Here is a 23,624-nt window from a genome sequence, read left to right on the forward strand (position 1 = left end):
GAGGGAAAGAGTTCCCTGGTTAAAGGGATGTCTAGGTAATTTTTCACAAGAGAGCCAAGAACATACAATGGAAAAAGGAAAGTCTCTTCAATAAATGGTGTTGGGAAAACTGGACAGCCATATGCAAAAGAATGAAAGTAGACCATTATATTACACCATACACAAAAATTAACTCAAAATTGATTAAAGACTTGAAAGTAAGACCCAAAACCATAAAATTTCTAGAAGAAAACATAGGCAGTACACTCTTTGACATCTGTCTTAGCAGCATCTTTTCAAATAATGTCTCACCAGGCAAGCAAAACAAAAGAAAAAATAAACAAATGGGACTACATCAAACTAAAAAGCTTGTGCACAGCAAAGGAAACCAACAAAACAAAAAGACAACCTAACAATCGAGAGAAGATATTTGCAAATCATATATCTGATAAGGGGTTAATATCCAAAATATATAAAGAACCCATACATCTCAACAACAAAGAAACAAACAACCCAATTAAAAAATGGCAAAAAGATCTGAACAGATATTTTTCCAAAGAAGACATACAGATGGCCACAGGCACATGAAAAGATGTTCAATATCACTAATTATTAGGGAAATGCAAATCAAAACTACAATGCAATATCACCTCATGCCCGTCAGAGTGGCTATAATGAACAAGACAGGAAACACCAAGTGTTGGAGAGGATGTGGAAAGAAGGGAACTCTCATATACTGCTGGTGGGAGTGCAAACTGGTGCAGCCACAATGGAAAACAGTATGGAGATTCCTCAAAAAATTAAGAATAGAACTACCATATGATCCAGCTATTCCACTGCTCGGTATTTATTCAAAGAACATGAAAACACGAATGCATAAAGATACATGCACCCCTGTGTTTACTGCAGCATTATTCACAATAGCCAAGACTTGGAAGCAACCTAAGCACCCATCAAGGGACAAATGAATAAAGAAGATGTGATATATACACACAATGGAATAATACTCAGCCATAAGAAATGATGAAATCCGGCCATTTGTGATAACATGGATGGAACTTGAGTATATTATGCTAAGCAAAATAAGTCAGAGGGAGAAGTCAAACACCATATGATCTCACTCATAAGTAGAAGACAAAAATAACAACAACAACAACAACAACAACAAGCAAACATATAGATACAGAGATGAGATTGGCGGTTACCAGGGGGAAGAGGGGACAGAGAGGGGTGAAAGAGGTGACAGGGGACACATGTACAGTAATGGATGGTAATTAGTCTTTAGGTGGTGAATATGATGTAGTCTACACAGAAATCAAAATATAATGATGTACACCTGAAATTTATATAATGTTATAAACCAAAGTTACCTCAATAAAAAAATTAAAAAATAAAAAAAGGTATGTCTAGGAAGCTGTTTTGTTTGATGTGCAAAGTGTCACCTCACTAAACTTTTAATAAAATCAATATCATTTGCCAATTACAGGCAGAATTGGATGGGACAACACATGAGAGACTGGCCTCAAGATTATGAGCGCAGTGACTACCACAGGGTCCTTCTAAACCAGTCTATGCAAACAATTTTCCTTTTTTTTTTTTTTGGTGAGGAAGATTGGCCCTGAGCTAACATCTGTTGCCAATCTTCCTCTTTTTGCTGAGGAAGATTGACTCTGAGCTAACATCTGTGCCCATCTTCCTCTATTTTGTATATGGGATGCCACCACAACATGGCTTGATGAGCAGTGCGTAGGTCTGCGCCCGGGATCTAAACCCGCAAACCCCATGCTACCAAGGCAGCACACACTAACTTAACCACTACACCACTGGGCCGGCCCCAATAGTTTTCCTTTTGGTTAATTTTACTTCTTAGATCTTTTTGAGAAATACTTTCTTAAAGACTCAGAAATGGGGGGCGAGCCGGTGGCATAGTGGTTAAGTGTGCACGCTCCGCTGCAGTGGCCCAGAGTTCGGATCCCGGGTGTGCACCAACGCACCACTTGTCAAGCCACACTGTGGCAGCGTCCCATATAAAGTAGAGGAAGATGGGCACGGATGTTAGCCCAGGGCCAATCTCCCTCAGCAAAAAGAGGAGGATTAGCAACAGATGTTAGCTCAGGGCTAATCTTCCTCACACACACACACAAAAAAGACTCAGAAATGCTTTGTGACATTTTATATAGTCTAAGTAACTCATATTTGAAAGAACTATTATATTTTCTATCCAAAAATCCACACTTGTTAATAAAATATTAATTCTAATTTTTATGATTAAAATTTTTATTTTTTATGTTATTAAATATGTCTGGCACTGGTAGGGATTCATATGTTTGATATTCAGGAAATAGTATACCAGTGACTCAACAAGTACTCCTTATAATATTATGTTGATATAATATTATAATATTGATAGCTTATATTTATTGAGTACTTGCTATATGCTGTTCAGTGCCTATTAAGAGTTTTTATGCATTATTTCATTTTTTAAAATCCAAAATTCTATCAGATAAATACATTATATTAGTGAAGAAAGAAACGGAGTCTTAGAGAAGTCAAGTAATTTGCCCGTGGTCTCACAGTTAATAAGTGGCAAAGCCTAATTTAATTTTGTCCTGGATTTTCATATCATGTTTTAAACCATTTTTATGAGTTTCTCTTTGACTAACATTATACTTAACACCTAAGATTCTTTTTGGAATTCCTCTTGGTAGGAAGTAGCAATTACTAGCTACTCTCCTAAATCCTTGTTCTTCTTTTCCTGGATCCTTAGCTAGGCAACATTTCCCAGCCTACCTTGCTGTTGGCTGTGACCATGTGTATAATTCATGTGACTGAATTTATAGCCAATAAATGTGAGCAGAAATGATGTTTGCCATTTCCAGGCCTAGCCCATGAAAACCTACCTGGTGTTCCTCTGTCCCATCTAGCTGGCTGGGATGGAGACCACCTAGACAGGCAACCTTGGAAGCCACATGTTGAAGATGGCAGTTTCCATCAGCCTGGGTCCCTGAATGACTGCATGGGTGAAAGGTGCCCTGACCACCTATTTACTTCCCCAGTACCATTACAGGAGAAATAAATTAACTTTGTGTGTGTGTGTGTGTGAGGGAGATCAGCCCCGAGCTAACATCCGTGCTAATCCTCCTCTTTTTGCTGAGGAAGACCAGCTCTGAGCTAACATCTAATAGCCAATCCTCCTCCTTTTTTTTTCTTCCCCAAAGCCCCAGTAGATAGTTGTATGTCATAGTTGCACATCCTTCTAGTTGCTGTATGTGGGGCGCGGCCTCAGCGTGGCTGGAGAAGCGGTGCGTCGGTGCGCGCCTGGGATCCGAACCCGGGCCGCCAGTAGCAGAGCACGCGCACTCAACCGCTAAGCCACCGGGCCGGCCCAATTAACTTTTTTTTTGATTCACTATCATGCTTGGTTTTATTTGTTGCAGGACAGGGGGATTTTTGTGGCCATCTCTGCAAATAAGCCATCACAAACCTTTCTTTCATATTTTGCACCTCCCAGTATCTCTGCTTCAGTGTGGGTATTTATATTTGGTTAAATCACTATGTGAAATGCAGCCAAATGCAATTCTGAATAATATGGAACTGCATAACTAAAATTTATTTTTTATCCAGTTTTCATTAGCTAGGGTAGACTATGTCAGAAGGAAGGTCTAAGACCCAAGAAGGAATAATGAGCACAGAAATTGGCAAATACATAAGTAAATTATCAATTATATGTGTATATTAATAATTACAATAATAGTATCTAATTTCAGGGGTTAAAGCCAGAAATAAGTAATGGATAACAACAACACATAAATCAGGAGGAGATTATTGGAATCAAAGTGTTCAAAGGAAAGGGGGCTGAGATAGAAATTAATTTTGGACTTCATGAATGGTAAAATACAAGGGTAACCATTGAAAGAATAAAAATAGAATATATAACTTCCAAACCAGTAGAGGAGGGTAAAATGTGGAATTAAAACAAAAACAAAAACAAAAAACTCCATTCAACACAAAGCACTAAAGGAAAAAAAGAAAACATATGGGGAAAAAAAAAAAAACACTAAGTAACTTGGTAGGAAGAAGCCCAAACATATGAGTTAGTCAAAATAAATGTTAATGAACTAAACTGATCAGTTAAAAGATAGATTATTATATTGTACCATAAAACAAAAACAGATATGCACCGTGGGATACACATGAAATATAAAAGGATACAGAAGGTTTGAAAGTAAACAGATGGGAAAAGATATCCTAGATAAACATTAAAACAAAAAAAAACGGGGAAGTTTTAATAATATCAAGCAAAATAGAATTTAAGACAAAAAGCATTATTAGGGTCACTACATAATGATTAAAGTTCAACTGACAGTATAAATTCTAAACTTATATTCACCTAATTAAACAGCTTCCAAATACAAAAATAAAAAATTGATAACACTATAAGGAAAAATTTACAAATCCACTATCAGAGTAGAAGATTTTAACACATGTCCAATCACTCCTCAATTATTCCTAGGCCAAGGAGACAACTATATCAGCAGACATAAAATATTTGAATGACACAACTAATAAGCTTGATTTAATGGACATATCTAGAACTCAGCACCTCCAAATTAGGGCATACCCATTCTTATCAAGCATGCATAGAATAATTTTTTAAATGCACCTTGAGCTAGGTCATAAAGCAAGTGGTAACACATTTCAAATCATAAGTGTGATTCAGATTACAGGGGTATCAAGTTAGAATGTTCCAATAAAAAAGATACAGTTTAAAAATCACATTTGTTTGAAAGTCTAAAGTACATATTAAGTAACTCATGAGTCACAGAAGAAGGCATAATAGAAATTTTAAATACTTAGAACTAGATGGTAGTGAAAGTATCGCATATCACAACTCGTGGGATTCAGCTAAATGGTACATAGAGAGAAATTTATCATCTTAAATGAATATCTTGGAAAAGGAGAAAGGCTGAAAATAAACAAACCAATGGTCCAACATAAAAAGTTAGAAAAAGAACAACAATAGAGAGTAGAAGTAGGGAGATAATAAAACAGAAATTAATGAAATAGAAAACTAAGATTTAACAGAAAAGATCAATAAAATATAAAAGTTGTTTTTTTAAAAAAGACTAATAGCAAGGATACATCTCTGATGATATTTAAAAAATAAGGAAAGACTTGGAGAATTGGCATAGGAAGGTTAACGGTGGCCCCCTGAATCTGAATCGCTCCACACATCCTCCCTGAGAACCGTAAAATAAACAGAGTGAAAATCAAATCACATAGAAACCACGCCTTCAGCATTACCAGAAAACAGAGAATACAGTGAACTTCTCTAAGTAGAGAAATAAACAACAAATTCCAACAGAGCTTGTGCCATTGCGGTGAGCCTATGAGCACAGGTACAAGCCTGTGGGATGGGAGGCTTAAGAGACTGTATGCAAAACAGGGCTGGGGAGCAGCAGAAGACCTAGATGAAGCACAAATAAAGTAACTCCTAGAAAAACAACGTCTAACACTAAGAGCCAAAACAGGAACACAGGCTAGAGACTTGGTAGTTCACAGTACCCGCTGGGTTTTCAAAGTAAGCAGGCCCAGCAGTGGTGGCAGCCTCAAAGAAACACTGTTTCTGGAGGAGAATCAGATAATAAAGGAGTGGTGCTCCTTGGAGATACAAGAAAGAAAGATGTAAGAGGGAAAATTAAAGATCCTGCAGAAACAGAGGCGAAACAAGACACACCAACCTATCCTTCCTGCCCCCCACCCCATTAATGCTTAAAGAAACTGCACTTCATTATACTGACAGAAGAAGGTGCTCTTGAGCTAGAAACCCTGTACAAAAATGCCTCGGAATAGGGGGGAAAAAAAATCAGTCTAACTTCAAATCAAAAAAACAAAAAAAGGAAGATGGACAGGCATAGGGGAAACAACTATTAATACACAAGAATTTTTAAAATCAAAGGAGACTACTTTATACATCTCTATGCAGATAAATTTACAAAACTAAATGAAATAGAGAATTCCTTAGAAAAAGATAGTTTACTAAAATTGACCCCAATGGCGACGAACACTTAAAAAGACCAATGTCTGAGGTCAGCCCTGTGGTGAAGCGGTTAAGTTTGTGCACTCCGCTTCAGTGGCCCAGGGTTAACGGATTCGGATCTCGGGCACGGACCTACACACCACTCATCAAGCCATGCTGTGGTGGCGTCCCACATACAAAATGGAGGAAGATTGGCACAGATGTTAGCTCAGCGGCAGTCTTCCTCAAGCAAAAGGAGGAGGATTGGCAACAGACGTTAGCTCAGGGCCAATCTTCCTCACCAAAAAACAAACAAACAAACAAACAAAACCAATTTCTACAGGAGAAATCAAGAAAACTATCAAGGAACTACTCTACATGACATCACTAGGCTCAGATGGTTTCACAAAGGAATTCCACCAAACATTTAGCCAAAGAATCCCAACACTACATAAGCTAAAAACATAGAAAATGAAGGAAAATGTCCAAATTCTTTTTATGAAGCAAGCATAATATTATTATCTAAACTTGATAATGGCAGCAACAAAAAGACAATTACAGGCTAATATCCCTTATAAATGTTAATGCAGAAATCCTGAACAGATTCCAATACTCTAATAATAAATAATACACATGGCCAAGTAGGACTTATTCCAGGAATGCAAAGATGGATTAATATTAGCAAACATTTTAATATAATTTACCATATTAATAGGTATGAGGAAAAAAATTGTATGATTATCTCCATAGATGCTGAAAAAACCTTTAAAAAAATCTAACACTCATTTTTAATAAAAATTCAATTGTAAAGTCATCATCTTAATAATGGGGAAATACCTGAGGCATTCCTACTAAGTTAAAGAACAAAGTAAAAATGCCCACCACCTCCACCACTGCTTAACACTGTACTGGAGGTTTGGGCCAATGAAATTTAGCAAGTGAAAATAATTAAAGACATAGGAATCAGAAAGAAGTAAAATTATCTCTATTTACAGATGACATGAAAATTCACCTGGAGAACTCTAGGGACATAGTGAATAAACTAACTCAAACATTAAAAGAATTTTGCAAGGTGGCAGGATGTAAAAGTAACAAGCAAAAACCAAAAGCCTTCAAATACACAAAAGATAACCAGTTAGAAGATATAATGGAAGAGGAAAGAAACTTGATTTATACTAGCAATAAAAAAGATAAAATATTTAGGAATAAACTTAATAAGAAACATTCAAAACCTATATTTAAAAGACTAAAAATGTTTCTTCACAATACAAAAGTATACTTGGACTAAGGGAAAGATACTTCTTGTTCCTTGTTAGGACATTTCAACATCATTAAGATGTCACTTTCCCCTAAGTTAACTTATAAATTTAATGTAATCCTAATAAAAATATCAACAACTTTTTTTTCTTTTCTTGGAGAGAGACAAGATGATGCTAAAATTCATATTTAAAAAAATAGTTAAGGGGCTGGCCTCATGGCCTAGTGGCTAAAGTTCCCCATGCTCCACTTCAGCAGCCTGGGTTCCTGGGTTCAGATCCCAGGCGTGGACCTATCCCACTTGTCAGCCATGCTGTGGCAGCGACCCACATACAAAATAGAGGAAGATTAGCACAGATGTTAGCTCAGGGACAGTTTTCCTCAAGCAAAAAAAGAAAAGAGGAAGACTGGCAACAGCTGTTAGCTCAGAGCAAATTTTCCTCAGCAAAAAAAAAAAGTTAAGAAAACCCTGAAAAAGAATAGCTATGAGGGGGAATTAGCCTACCAGATATTAAAATATACTTTAACAATAATAAAATAAGCTTCTATAATTCAGCGTGATACTGGTACATAAACAGATAGACCAGTGGAGCGTAACAGAAAATCCAGAAGTTGACCCAATTCCATATGGAAATATAGTGTATAATATAGGTGGTATTTCAAATCAATGGGAGTCAAGATTGACTTTTTAGTAAATTATGTTGGGATAACTGGATATCCATTTGGAAAAAGATTTATATATTATAAATCTTATTCACTACCTTAACAAATTAAAGAGAAAAGAGCATTTCAACAGATACAGAAAAAGAATTTAATAATATGCAACACACATTCATGATTTAAAATAACAAAACAAGCAAGCAAACAAAAAACTCTTAGCAAACTAAGAATAGAAGCTAAACTTTCCAAAAGGGCAACTTCTAAAAACCTACATACAGCATCAAAAACCTACATACAGCATCATCGTTAATAGAAACTTTAGAAGCATGACCTTTAAAATAGGGAAGAAAGTCCAATATTGATGCTTCTATTCATCTTTGTTCTAAAGATCCTAGCCCGTGCATTCAGACAAGGAAAAAGAGCCTAAGAATTAGAAAGAAACAAAAATATCATTATTCAAGACAATATGATTGTAAAACCTCAGACTCGACAGACAAATTATTAGAAGTAATAATTTACAAGTTGCTGGATATAAGATCAATATCAGAAGTCAACTGGATTTTTATATACCAGCAAGAATTATAACAAAATAGCAATAAAATATGTTATTTATAAATAACTCTACTAAAGTGCAAACCCTGCACAAAGAAAAAAAATTAACTTTATCGAATGGTATTAAAGAAGTTCTAAATAAATGGAAAATATACAATGTTCAAGAATAGGAAGACTCAGCTTTCTCCAAATTGATCTATAGATTCAGTGCAATTCCATTAAAAATCCAGTAGGTTTTTTTTTCATGGAACTTGGAAAACTAATTCCAAAATTTATTTGAAAGGCAAAAGTTCAAGAATACACAAGATACTTCTGAAGAAAAAATAATGTGTGAGACTTCCGCTTTAGATATGAAAGCTTAATAAAGCTGGAATGATGAAAACTGTGGTTTTGGCACAGGGACAGGCAACAGGCTAGAGAAGCAAACTCAAAAACATGAATATGACATGGCTGGTATAGCGAAAGCACGCACTATTCAATAAACCATTTTCCACTTGGGGGAAAAAAAAGTAATTGGATCCTACCTGACACCGGCACAAAAATCAATTCTAGATGAACAAAGACTTAAAAATAGAAAATAAAAACTTAAAATCTTTATGTTTTTATGACTTCAGGATAAAGACACATTTTTCTGAAAAGATAGAGAAAAACAGTCATAAAGATTAACATCCAGCATACACAAAGACCTATAAATCCATAAGAAACACACACTACCCAGTTGAAAAATGAGCAAAATACTCAAATAGACATTTTAAGGAAAAGGAAATGCAAATGGCCAATAAGCGTAACAAGAGCTTAATCTTACCAGTGATTGGAGAAATATAAAAGACCCTAAAGAAATATTTTACACCCACCAAAATGGCAAAATTAAGAAATCTGACTATATCAAGTGATGAGGAGTATATTGAACGATGGGAACTAACTCTGTCGGTGGGAGTATAAATTGGAAACCAATTTGGCATTACTGACTATCATCTAGCCTATGACCTAGCAATTTCACACCTAGATGCTCTGTAAAAACTTCAGTATGTACGTACAAGATTAGAATATTCATACTAGATTGTTTACATAGGCTGTAATCTGAAAATAACCCACATGTCCATGTACAAGAAAACCAATAAACAAATTGTAGAATAGAGTCACAATGGAATATTATACAGTAGTGAAAATGAAAGAACTACATGTAGTTCTACATGTAGTTGTACATGTAGAAAATGTACATGTACATTTACTACTACATGGCTACATGTAGTAGTAAAAGTTCTCTTAGCGATGTTGTTAGATAACGTTAACTAAAAAAGTAAGTGGCAAAATACTACATAGATTATGGTACGATTTTTGGTACTGCCCAAACACAAACAAAACTACTCAGTGCTGTTTAAAGATGCATGTACGTGGTAGTAAAACACAGAAAATGGGCAGGGTAAACGATTTACACAAAATTCAGGATAATTTTTAAAAATATCTCTGAATGGGGAATGGGATGCAAAGGACTTCCTGAGGAGATTCCATGGGTTTTGGTAAAATTCTACTTCACAAATGAGGTCGTGTTCATCATGTTTCATAACTTACGTATTCTCGTGCCACTTTCAAATATTATAAAAATTTAAAACTTACATGAAATAAAGAAACTGGAAAGCAACGAGTCTCTACCGAACTCGCCACAGACTGCGGCCCGCACGCAAGGCACTCTGGGCCAGCAGTCTCACGGTCATTGGCCCACGGGGGCGGAGCTCCGCAGCTGCTGCACGCATGCGCACTGCAACCAGCCAATCAGCGACGCTCCCGGGCGAGGCGAGATTGGCTTTTCTCTCTGCGAATTCTAAGTTGCCGCAGAGTAGCGTCGCAGCTGCGAAGCGGGGTGCTCAAGTGAGGAGTTGGGGTGTGGGAGGCTGGAGGGGCGCGGACACCTGTCCAGAGACCTGTCGCTGTGGTCGTTGGCCACTGGGGTTTTTTTCCAGGCGTGAGGAGGGGAGGAGTTTGTCCAGCACGGGAGTCCGGGCAGGGGCGCCTCTCGAAGGGTGAGGTAAGTCCTCCCAGTTGGCCCTACCTGGGCTTCTGACAGGAAAATGCAGGCGGGGAAGCTCACTGAGGGCAGGGCCCTGAGCGGGCGGGCGGCGGGGGAGAGCAGCGGGCTGAGCTGGGTCCCGTCACCCTGTCACGACGCCCTCGGCAGGGTTACAGCGGGGGCGGGGGGTCGGCGCCCTCCCTCCTGCCCGCCCCAAACCCGGCAGAGACGATTCACCTTGACTGAGGGCGCCTCCTCATTTGTCCTCCGTTCTGTTCCGTGGAAACCTCACGTGGCCGTGCATTTTCCGAGGCACAGATCGCAGAACGTTGTTGTTGTATATTTGTGTTGCTGTGAACTTATTTTTGGCGTGCTCGTGATGGGGCCTGTCAACAACTACGATTTCGCTTTCTGCCTGAAATCCAAAAACTCGATTTGCCTAAATTTAGCCAGACTCTGGAGGATCTGAAATTCAGATCTCCCGGTCCTCAGATGCCAGCTCGCCATCCCAGCACCCCTGGAATCAGGGCTGACGCTGTCGTTATCTTCTTGGTTAACTTTTGGTCCAAGAAAATAAATGAGGAGACGCCTAAAATGGGATTCCACTAAAATCATCTTTATCTGATAGCTCTACTTTTGAAAGTTGCCAGTTTATTTAAATGGTGTCTTTGGATTAGAAGGCTTGAGAGATTTATCCTTTCAAAGTCAGAAAACATCTGAATATGGTGCCCTCTGGAAGAAAACGTGGCGGGAAATCGGGGAAGACATCGATGGAGGATCAGGTTATAAGAGCCTATGACTTTGAAAAAGAAGATAAGAAAATTCTGAGTGGTTCAGAGGAGGAAGTTACTGAAGGTACAGTATGTCTAACGCTGGTGGGCAGTGATCGCGTCCTGCAGTTCTTTGTTTTGAACCCAGTACATTTTAAACTATAATAAAACTTTGTTTGGAAAGCGTTTTCATGTTTATCACGTGGAGTTAGAGAAGCTTACATAGGCCTCTCTTGCCTTTGCAGTCGTTATTCCCAAAATGTCTGATAAATAGTACACGGCTTATTATGACATTAACACAGGAAGACTTGCAAAATTGTTCCTATAAATGGTCCTGGATCCTCATTTAATTCCATCTAACCTGCAGAGAAAGTACTGCATTTAAATGTCTGCTTAAAAAACTTACGATGGCAAAAAGCCTAAAAGACCTCAAAATTAAGATATTACTCCATTAAAAATTACCAAAATAGCATACTTAATTTCAAAAATATTTTTTATTGTCAATGCAGGGAACACTCCAGTAATTGAAAAGCATGGGAAGAAAAGGACTTCTGCAGGAGTAGTTGAAGATGTGGGGTAATGTGCTCAAAATAATTTTTGCCTGTTAGATAAAGTACTTCAAGAAAAGTCCACTTTGGTTCTCTAAGTATTGTATGTAAAATACTGGGTGTGTGATATTTCTTCCAAAACAAGCATGATATTTTATGGATCCCTAATTAAAAGTTTTTTAATGTAATTTCTTCACAGGGGTGAAGTACAGAATATGCTGGAAAGATTTGGAGGTATGTTTTAGGAGATATTTGTATTTAAGGAAAATTGTTTTAAACCACATAACTTGTAAATGGGAAATGTTAATCAGTGGACTACAAGACTGCTATTTAGTGCCTGGTTCTCATATATAAGATTTTGCATAAGTATATGTGTTTCAGCTTCATAAATTTCCTTAACCCTTTCCAGTTGTTGATGTGAAGAGTGAGAATGGTACTAACAATGGGAAGAATAGTGCTTTTATTTTATACATACGTGAATTTAACAAATTGTGGAATTTTAGAACAAAAATGGCTGGGAAAGGTCTCTACTCTTTCCCAAGAAGGAAATGTACCCAAAGGGGATGGCACTCTTAAGAAGGAGTCAATATTTGGCTCCTCTATATGGATTATTCATATGATCAAGTCTTTTTTGAAAGCTTTGCTCTATTTGGTGGTGGCAAAATGCTTGTTTTGTAATCTGTCTTATAAATTTATTATTATAGATGGATATTGGAAATATCAAATATTTATATAATAGTGCAGCTCCATCATGATTACTGAAAAATAACTATTGATGGTAGATCCATATGCATGTGTTTAGCAAAGCATTATTTGAAGTATTAAAAATTTTATGAAAATTAAGAGTTTTCTATGCTTAGTCTGTGTTTTTTACTAAAAAAATATTTAAAAGTATCACTAAATTTTTTATAAAACAAATTTTCTTTTTCTTTGATTTAACTATTTTTATCCTTTTTGGATTCTTTTTAAAAATAGTTCTGTGTGTTTCATATAATGAGTTCTAATAATAATTCACCTAAATGTGTTTTTTCAGTTGGAGAGTATTTTATAAATTAAAAAAAAGTTAGCCTTTTTTAGTGTTTTCTCATGAGGAAGTTAAAGTCTGTCCTGAGACCCTTTTTTCATTTATTAGCTCTTTTTAATCATCTCTAAATTAAAAAGTTATCTCTAGTTAGGCAAATCAGAATTGGAATACCAATAACTAAAAGTTTTCTTAGAAAAAAGTAAGCAAATAATCTTGCTTTTTGATATTATGCCTGTTTTAAAATTTAATTTTAAATTTCTTTCCAAAACTGTTGAACAAACTTTACTCATATTTATTTGAATATGTGGGAACAAAATAATTTTCCTCAACATTAAATTTTAATGAATATTTATTTTTAATATAGCTGACATTAACAAAGCTCTTCTTGCCAAGAGAAAAAGACTAGAAATGTATACTAAGTCTTCTCTCAAAACCAGTAACCAGAAAATTGAACATGTTTGGAAAACCCAACAAGAGCAAAGGTAAGGTTGTTGGTTTGTTCACAGCCACGACATTTGTATCATTTCTTAGTGTTCATTGGGGCAAATTATGAAAAGTAATATAATCTTCTATTTACTGAGGTCTCTAGTAAAAACTATATTCGGTTTGATTTTTCTCTAAGTCCTTTAGTCTTATAATTTCACTCCTTCATAGACTTGAGATATATTTTCTAGAAATCAGTAAAGATTACCTATTTCCTCTTTTAAATAATAATTGAGTTTTTTTGCTATAAAGGTAATTTATATTCGAACATTCTAGAAATACACTAGCTGAATAAAAAGTAAATGTCATATAAACGATTAGTCTTGTGATAGTTAACTGTTTAACAATGTAGAAAAAGGTCAATCATATTGTAAATAATTTGTATATTTTAGCTGAATCAACTATTATTTTGTGCCAAATCATTGTACCAAAATGGGGAAAAATTAAGTGAAATATTTCTATTTGGAAATCTTATATGATAAATATAATAACTTCATTGGATCTGTTTATCATATCAGAACCTATATACAGTAGGAAAAATGAAAAATAAACTGCTTGGAGATAAAATGGACCTTACTGGAAAATTTATACAATAAAACTTTCTTAGTTGTCAAGAGCTAAAGCATGTGATTGAGGGGCAGGCCCGGTGGCACAAGTGGTTAGGTGCGTGTGCTCAGCTGCAGCGGCCCGGGGTTCACTGGTTCGAATCCCGGGCGTGCACCGACACACTGGTTGGCGGGCCATGCTGTGGCGGCGTCCCATATAAAGTGGAGGAAGATGGACACGGACATTAACCCAGGGCTCAGCAAAAATTGAGGAGGATTGGCAGATGTTAGCACAGGGCTGATCTCCTCAAACACACAAAAAAATCAAGAAAGCATGTGAGTGAGAGGGCTTTTCTTTTAGCTGGTTAGGAAAATATATACTTCTGGAATCAGCATAAATGATAATTTTAATTGGCTTCACATCTGAAAATGTGCTATTATTTCCTTCTTTTATTATAGTATAAATTATGTCAAATCAGTTTTGTTTTACATATTTTTTTCCATATCGGTATGAAATATGACAATATTTGTTATTGTGTTTTACAGGCAGAAGCTTAACCAAGAATATTCTCAGCAGTTTCTGACTTTGTTTCAGCAGTGGGATATAGATGTGCAGAAAGCTGGGGAACAAGAAGAAAAACTAGCTGTTAGTATCATGCTTAGCTTTATAATTAATTATAACCAAATGTCAAGTAGGAATGGAGAGCCTAGCCTTGTAGTAGACCCATGGAGCTCAGCCAGGTTCCATTACCCATTGCTGGCTATGTGTTTTGGTCCTGCTGGGTGGTAAACTAGAGAAGTATAGGCACATACCATACTCGTAAAAGCTGTTGGTCTTTGCCTCTTATATTGGTTAGTATTCTTGCAGTTCCAAGTGACAGAAATTTGTCAAAGTACAAAAGAAGGATTCTTGGTTTATAGAAGTCCAAGGTTAGTTTAGCTTTGGGCATAGCTGAATGGGGGTAGGGAAGGATTGCTCATGTAGCATCATCTGGGCTCTGTCTCCAATTCTTAGTAGGCTCTCTCAGTGTGGTAGCTTCTTGCAATCCTATACTTACTACAAGTTTAGTAACCCCAGTGGACTAAGATAGTCTTTCTTAATAACTCTGGCAGAAAAATCCTCTGGAGGAATATCACTGATCTAGTTTGGATCATTTGCCCATTCCTGAACCAGTCATTATGGTCAAAACATGGTTTACTCTTAATGGCCAGACTTGTGTTACCTGCCTATCTCTCTGGGAGATGGAAGTCAGCCCTACCCACATATTATATAATTACGTTAACTGTCCTTTTATTTCATACTTCCATTGTTTGTAAAATTATCATGCATCCCTTATCTAAGTGTTAAGGTACTGTTCACATCAAATAGTTTTCAAGGTTGATTGATCAGCTCAGTTTTGGAAGTGTTAAATTTAAGATGCATATGAAGCATCCGGGGAGATGTTGAGTAGGCCACTGGTATGTGAGTCTGGAGTTCAGGAAAGAGATATGGGTTGAACATACAAAGTTGGGAATTCTCAACATAAAGATAGCATTTAAGCCATGAGACTGGATGAGATCACCAAGAGTGATTGTAAATGTAAAAGAGAAGTCTAAGGACTGAGCCCTGGAGTAAGTACTTCAAGTGTTCAGAGTTTTAGAAGATGAGGGAAAACCAGTAAAGGAGACTGAGAATGAGTGGCCTAATATGTAGAAAGGAAACCACTCATAAGTGAAGAAGAGCCTTTTAAGAAGGAGAGAGGGTTAACTTTGTCCTACACTATTTATAGGCCAAATAAGGTGGATTTGGCAACGTGGAGGTCATTGGTATTCTTGATCAGAATGATTTGGTGGAATAGTGCAAAAACCTGACTGGAATGAGCATAAGAGAGAATGGGAAAGAAAGAAATGGGGTGGTAGCCTGAATAGAAAAGGAATAGTGTGTATTTTGTTTTTGTTGAAGAATAGAGAAAGAACAGCATGTTTGTGTGCTGATAGGAATAATCTTGAGAGGAAAATTAAAGATAATGGAAAGAGGGGGACAGTTGCTGAATTCTTGAGAATGGAGAGGACATGTGAAGAAGTTGGCCTTAGCAGGGAACAAGGATAGTTCATCGTTAAAAACAGGAGAGAAAGTAGAGCATATGAACACAGATGGATGTAGGTGGGTGGGTAGATGTGGTGATAGAAGATTAAAAGTTCTCTTTGGATTGCTTATTTCTTTAGTGAAATAATTAAGGTCATCAGATGGTGGAAAAGATGTTGCCTTTTGAGATCAAATGAGAAGGTATAACATACTTCCCTGAGGATGGGCCAGTGAATGGACTGGGGAAATACAACTGCCAAGCAGCATTCAGGGTCCAATTTAGGCTAGTGATCATAGTGATCATGATTTAAAGTGAGACCTGTCAGCATAGTTGTGGGGTTTTCTCTAATCATGACCAGCTACAGGGATGCAGGCAGAGTGACTGGAGAGTTGGATTTTCCAGGGTTGGGGTTTAGCCAAACAAGTGTGACAGAGTAAGAAAGGAGCAAGGTGTATATATATACAAAGGAATAATTTTAATGGTTGACCATAGAATTTAAGCTGGGAAAGAGGAAAGTGAGGGCATGGGAATAAGAATAGGAAACAGTAAAAAGTAGGTAGGATGAATGGATTTTTGGTCTTGACAGAGATTATTGACTTGTACTAAAGAGAGAGAGAATGGTAGGGAGGTAGTGGTTGAATAGTGGGATATATGGAGAAAACAGTATAGAACAATGTTTAGAGCCTGGATTCTGGAAACATACTATTTGGAATCACATTCTGGTTTCACCAAATGCTAGCTGTGAAACCATGGAAAAATTATTTATCTTGATGCCTCAATTTCCTCATCTTTGAAAGGGGGATAATAAGTACCTGTCTCATAGAGTTGTTTAGAGGATTGACTTCATATATAAATTTATTTAAAAAGTTCAAAATAGTATCCAACACATAGTATTATAATAGCAAACTTCATATTAATAACTATGTAGAGGTTATAGTTTTTGGTAATGAAAAAATCTAGGGTATGAGTATGTGTAAGTGAATGGTTAAAGTAGGGTGGAGGACAGAAATCATTGGTGGAAAGTAAGCCAGGGAACTGAAAGACCAGCATTACTGGAAGGATCATCTGTGTTGATATTGGAAAGCATGAACAAGTAAGACATGTTTTGAGTTGTTGAGGTTTCCTATTCAATGACTGGTAGTAGTATTATATTATTGTTTATATTAGGGGTGAATACAAATTTTCTAAACTTGGTCATAATAGTTGTTAAGACAAAATGTTAGAAGTATTGATTTTAAAACTATTCCTTTTAAGTTTGATGTAGAATTATTTTTTGTTACATTTAAAATTTTACCCAAATTATCACATAATTTTTTCTTTTACATTTGTAGAATATGTTTCGACAGCAACAAAAGGTTTTTCAACAATCTAGAATTATTCAGAGCCAGAGACTGAAAACAATTAGACAGTTATATGAGCAGTTCATAAAGGTCTGTTGTATTTGGTAACAAAATACATTCTTATAAAACATTATTTATATATGTAAGTAGAAGATAATTTTTTCTTTCTAAGTTGAAGGGAAGACACTTTGCTTAAACATTTTAAATTCTTAACTACTTTCCATTTTGAATTCATTGTTTTTGATTTAAGTGCTAAATGTATTTTTATTTTAGGATTCGAATATTTTTAGGGGGTTCTTCAAAACAGGAGATGGTACATTAGGAATTTTCCCTAAAAATGTACATATTGTGCATACAATTCATTAGTACTTTCGTGATAGTTCTTTGCTCAATTGAAAATAGAAAGTCCATAATCATTTCTAGGTAATCTTTTACTTGTCTTTGTATCCCCAGTGTTTGCTAAATAGAAAGTACCCAACTGAAACTGATGAATTTTTTAAAATTTTCAAATGTGTTTATTATATATGTACTTTATGGCATATTTGCTTTTAGAATTATTATAGTGACTAAAAGTGGCTTTATATGCCAACTAGCCCAGATGTATAATAGAATGAAAAACCAGATGAGGATTAAAAATTTGTGGATTGAGAATTATCTACTGACACATATGCATATTAGCAAATTGTGGCATTGACCTCTTGTTCATGCAGATACATATTTTTTAGTAAATATTCATAGGAGTTCATTGGAATCCTACGTATACTTTTTTTTTTGATGGGAGGTTCTTTTAGATAATCTTGTTCAAATACATGTTAAAAGGTCACTCTTCTAAAGGAATTGGGATGCTCTGAGTAAACTAGTAAAATAGTTTCAAAACAAATATTTTTAAAGATTATTTTAAAATATATATGAACACAAAAGTTATTTTTAAAAGTGTTTCCAATCTGCTTGCTCTAATGCACCCTAAAAAACCATTTAATTGGGGGGCCGGCCCCGTGGCTTGGTGGTTAAGTGAGCGCGCTCCACTGCTGGCGACCCGGGTTCGGATCCCGGGCTCGCACCGACGCACTGCTTCTCCGGCCATGCTGAGGCCGCGTCCCACATACAGCAACTAGAAGGATGTGCAGCTGTGACACACAACTATCTACTGGGGCTTTGGGGGGAAAAAATAAATAAATAAAATCTTAAAAAAAAAAAAAAAAAAAAAAAAAACCATTTAATTGGTGTGAAGGTTTAATAAAGTACTAGAAGAGATTTCTTCTAGTTGCTATCACTAAACGTTACCACTTAGAGTAGGAATTTTAGTATTATATTTGACTCCTCCATCTCCCTTATTCTTCACATCCAGTTATTAGTAGGTCCTGTAATTTTTACCTCTGCAATGGTTCTTTCTTTCAATTCCCACGCCTACTGCCCTAGTTCAGAACCTCACCGTTCTTTGCTTATATTATTAAAACTCTTAATTGATTTGTCTGTTCTCCAACCCATCCTTCATAGGTCTGCCATATTATCTTCCTAAAACATTATCTCATCCCTCCTGAAAAACTGTCAGTAGCTTTTCATTCTAAATTATTAGGTATTCAAGATCTCCCCCCAATGTGATCCTTTTTGTGCTTCATTTACTACATTCATCCATTACTCCCACCCCTCCACATAACTGCTTTCTCTGAACTCAGTTGCTATGCACTTGCATGCTTTTGCTTATACTCTTGTCCTAGAATACTTTTAACTCCTTTTTACCTATTGAAATCTTATTCTTCTGCCAACTAAATTGGAATCACTCCCCATTTTCTACTATATAACCACAGCAAGTTGTGTTTCCATTCCTATTATAAAATTTTGTGTTATTTTTGTTTATGTTTCTTCTGACTAGAATAAAGGAGTGATCATGTATTATTTTTTAATTTCTCCACAGCACTTAACATAGTGCTTTCTACATAAAAGGCATTAGAATGACTGTTTGTTGAATGAATAGTAAAGATTTATAACAATTTTTGTTTTTCATAAATTGAACAGAGGTATACTATATAGATCATTTTATTCCTTCTAATGAATTCACATCAAAGTGACTATTAGTCATAATAAGTGGATTACAACCTGATATTTAGAAGATTATTAGAAATTTTCAAAATTATAGAAATTTGATATGGGACTTCTAATCTTTTTCTTTTTAATTCTATTTTGACCTTAACAGTTCATTAACTTATTGTTTCAAGCTTTCGAGCAAAGTATACTACTGTTGTACCTCCTATAATAATTTTGATTCATGTCTGACATTTTTTTATTCCTTTAGTGGGTATTTTGGTTTTCATGTATTACTTAGAATATTTTTATTTAGAATAAATAATGCACATTATTTGAATATTAAAAAGTTCCCACTTTTGAAAATTAATTGTACAAGTTTAGAACCTGAGATGAAAAGTGGTGGTTTGTAACTGAACTAGCTTTTTGTGTTTTAGAGTATGGAGGACTTGGAGAAGAATCATGATAATCTACTTACTGGTGCACAAAATGAACTTAGAAAAGAAATGGCTATGTTGCAAAAAAAAATTATGATGGAAACTGTAAGTCATATTTAAAATTGAAAAATAAGCATTAATTAATGTAAGCATTGAAATATTTTATTTGCTGAAATATGTATAACACTTATCTAAAAATTAAACAAATGTTTAATATCTCCTTTCATGTAACAGCAGCAGCAAGAGATGGCAAGTGTTCGCAAGTCTCTTCAATCCATGTTATTCTGAAGACTCTTTGAAGGAAGAACTTGAACCTAAATAATATGATAACAGTTATAACATTAGCTAAGAGGCATATAAGTCTTTACAGTGGTTTAAAAATTGTAGTTTAAAATATTACATGGTGTTAATCGTTGTTAATGTCCAAATAAAATCTGAAGTTATGTGAGTAGCAGCAATTCATAAATTATATGTACCAAGCTTTCAGCTCTTTAATAGTAATAGTGAATTTTTGTTTCTAACACTTGTCAATTAACTTTTAGCAATAAAGATGATTTAACTTTAGGTTTTGGCTTCAGTGTATCTGTATCAGTCCCAAAAGGTAGAAAGCATAAGTATAGAAGGTTACATTGTTCTTCTTTAAGGAAAAAAATACAAAATCTATTTTATATGTACATCCTTTTGTATATACTCATTAAATTACACAGCCAATTCTAATAAAAATAAGATTTCAAAAGAAAATCTCCTTTATTGACCTATGAAATTTATTAAAAGCAACTGAAGTATGTGTTCTGGAATAAATTAAACTGCTAAAAACCACTACAACAACTGAACAAGATATATCAGTTTTAAGACATGGATTTGTGAATATATCATTTCCACAAAGACATCACAATGCCATTTAATTGGGCTTGGTCTGCAATTAAATGACACATGCCCTTAGTAGTAATTAAGAGCATGTCATTAACATACCTAATTACTTATGGTTTAAGTACTTCATATCTGTCTTTAAAGATAAATTACCTAGAATATTTTGTTTTCTAGTTTTAATATTCAGTTAAATATATGGAAATTTGATTTTACATTCATTTCCAAACTTGAACAGGCAATTCTTACACCTTGTCTCTTAAAATGTGCATTTTTTAAACAGAATAACATATGAAACACTTGATTTAATAAATATTAAATTGTTTCAGCATTTGTTTTAAATAAGTCAGTTAACTATTTTTTGCTGAAATTGCTTTCATTGAATCAATCATTCAAAACAAAAAATATGCCCATTAGGAGTAGAGGAGTGATTTTCTCCTGTTTTTCCGTGTTTCAAATTCTAATTTTTGCCTTATAATCCATGCTTATCTTAGTTTTAAGGTTTTCCAAGTTTTGTTTTTTTGTTTTTTTTTGTGAGGAAGATGAGCCCTCAGCTAAGACCTGTTGCCAATCTTCCTCTTTTTGCTGAGGAAGATTGGCCCTGAGCTAACATCTGTGCCCATCTTCCTCTATTTTATATGTGGGAGGCCTGCTGCAGCAGCAGTGCATAGGTCCGTGCCCAGGATCCGAACCTGCAAACCCTGGGCTGCTGAAGCAGAGTGCGCAAACTTAACCACTACACCACTGGGCCAGCCCCTAGGTTTTCCAAGTTTTTAAAAACAAATCCATATTGATTCTCTTTTTCTAACTGTGATAACTTATACAGGAAGAAATTAGTCCTCCACTATTAATGTATATCTGACATTAAGGGACAACTGACTTCCTAAATTTTTGCATTTTGTCAAGGATTTCCCTTTTAAGTCAAAGAATATGTTTGAATATAAATCTTAAGTACTATCCACACATCTAGGAAGGTCCTTATTTGGCCAATAGTTGCAGAGGCAAAATAAGTACTCTGGAATATTTTTTATGTATTTAATTCACATAAGTGTCTTTTTTTCCTTTTAAGAAATATCAACTTTCACTGTTTTTTCAATATGCTTTTTTCTTGCTTAAGATATAACTATCATATGGCTTCCGGACTACAGAACTGTCAGATAAAATTAAAAGATCCTTGTGATAGTTTTGTTATTCATAATGAGCAATATAAATATTTTTAAGTGAGAGTGGAAAGAGAAGAATCAGTACATAATGTACTTGGTAGTTGAATAACTAATACTTATTTTATCCCGTTTTTACCTCATATGAGTTAACATGTACTTGAACTAACTTTGGCTGATATTCTAAAGGGAAGATATTTTTGCCATGTTTTCATAAATTACTAATTTTCTTATATGTTAACTGTCTTTAGCTACAGTTTTATTTTTCATAAAAAGGAATGTTTAATGTCCACTTTTTTGTGACAATGAAATTTTAACTCAAGAATATCAAGGAACAAGTTACCCTGACTGTAAAGATTCATTTGTTTTTCTGAATTGGTAAGACAAATTCCTTTTACTAAATACAAATTATAGAAAATTCCAGTAGCCCTTTTAAATTCTACTTGGTATGCTAAACAAGTATTTCCTTTTATATGATAGTAATTAACATACCTCTTTTGAAAGATGGCTAATAAAAAAAATCATTTCTTATAACATCATTTGGCCCAATAATTACAGTATTACAATCCATGTACTTTTATAGTATTATGAACTCACTTGTCAATTTTTAGCAATCAAAGTAAGCATCACTCTCAAGATTGCCAAAATCTTTTAAGTCCTGAATTTTTATGTAATCCTTTGTCAGTGAAAACCCCAAGTGTCTGATAAGAATTTCTGAGACAAAAAGATTGCTATTTAGACTATAATGGTTCACTTTCTTATCCTCAGAAAGTTGAAATTTCTTTCTTTGGTTTTGTTTCTAATTTAATCTATAAATTACTCTGATAATACCTGTGCTCAAAAATATTGATACACAATGAGGGCTTCACAACTGAAATAGACATAATGGAATCTACCAGACAATGTTTTATATTCAAATATAACCTTATTTGATAGTATACTAGCCTCCTGCAAAGGGAGATTTCTTCACTCATAGGTACCCCTAACTGCTTCTCCTCTTTTCCTTGAGCTATTAGTCAATATGCTTGTGAACCTGTTCAGGTGCTTGATGACATGAAGTCTTGAAGATATTTAGATGAAGGTGTCTTGAAATCTGCAGGCACAAAGCACTAAAGTACATCATCATATCAAATGAAGAAATGACCTTTAAAACCAAAAAAAGAAAATATAAAATGGATTATGGTCTATCTTTTCTGATGCAGCAGCTGTTTTTCTGCCCCCCCCCCAACAAATCTCAACCCTTAACCTAAAATTCTTCACCGAAAATATTACATTTTAGAGTACTTTCATATATCTCATATTTCAGCCTCATGATAGTGCTCTGAAATATGCAGGGTATTTCACAGTTACACATACTGAGGCTCAGAGTGGTAAAAGGCCTAGACTAAAATACAAAAGCTGGAAAGTAACTCAACTCTTCTGACTCCACATTCTTTCAATTTTCTGCTGTGCAACAAAGCCACAAGTTTTCTACTAGAAGGAGCTATCAGTCATTATAATGAAATAATTCCATCACATACATTTCTTTTTTTTCTCTTTTTGGTGAGGAAGATCAGCCCTGAGCTAACATGCATGCTAATCCTCCTCTTTTTGCTGAGGAAGACCGGCTCTGAGCTAACATCTATTGCCAATTCTCCTCCCCTTTTTTTTTCCCAAAGCCCCAGTAGATAGTTGTATGTCATAGTTGCACATCCTTCTAGTTGCTGTATGTGGGACGCGGCCTCAGCATGGCTGGAGAAGCAGTGGGTTGGTGTGCGCCCAGGATCCGAACCCGGGCTGCCAGTAGCAGAGCGCGCGCACTTAACCGCTAAGCCACGGGGCCGGCCCCCACATACATTTCTTATTCCTTTGAGATTAGTTGTAAGAAAGTAAAGTCCTGGAAAAGAC

General features: G+C 35.4%; 2 protein-coding genes across 5 annotated transcripts in view; one reads left to right on the plus strand and one right to left on the minus strand.

Annotated features, from left to right (window-relative positions):
* The first annotated feature begins 10,291 nt into the window (after nt 1-10,291).
* Nucleotides 10,292-20,008, plus strand: SYCP3 (synaptonemal complex protein 3). Of its 3 annotated transcripts, none has more exons than XM_087449043.1 (9): nt 10,292-10,493; nt 11,181-11,330; nt 11,755-11,821; nt 11,993-12,027; nt 13,182-13,299; nt 14,392-14,491; nt 17,243-17,341; nt 19,711-19,815; nt 19,945-20,008. In XM_087449043.1, exons 2-9 carry the CDS (start codon nt 11,198-11,200, stop codon nt 19,996-19,998), a joined length of 711 nt encoding a protein of 236 aa, XP_087305169.1. In that variant the 5' UTR covers nt 10,292-10,493; nt 11,181-11,197; the 3' UTR covers nt 19,999-20,008. The 3 variants fall into 3 exon arrangements, with proteins under 3 accessions (XP_087305169.1, XP_087305170.1, XP_087305171.1); XM_087449044.1 differs by having other exon boundaries at nt 11,185-11,330; XM_087449045.1 differs by lacking the exon at nt 17,243-17,341 and having other exon boundaries at nt 10,297-10,493.
* CHPT1 (choline phosphotransferase 1) overlaps nt 19,851-23,624 on the minus strand; it is a 31,874-nt gene continuing 28,100 nt past the window's right edge. The window contains exons 8-9 of one of the 2 annotated variants that reach the window (XR_015556374.1): nt 22,683-22,881; nt 19,851-20,024 (exon numbers count right to left, since the gene is read on the minus strand). Coding sequence is in view for 1 of the 2 variants with exons in the window: in XM_087449042.1 (XP_087305168.1) it covers nt 19,980-20,024; nt 22,771-22,881 (156 nt within the window). In the remaining variant the exon portion in view is untranslated. The remainder of the gene's footprint in view (nt 20,025-22,682; nt 22,882-23,624) is intronic. The other variant, XM_087449042.1, reaches the window with a different exon arrangement.

Source organism: Ceratotherium simum, chromosome 25 (genome assembly GCF_057802395.1).
Source record: "Ceratotherium simum simum isolate JZ-2026a chromosome 25, ASM5780239v1, whole genome shotgun sequence".
Taxonomy (NCBI): Eukaryota; Metazoa; Chordata; class Mammalia; order Perissodactyla; family Rhinocerotidae; genus Ceratotherium; species Ceratotherium simum.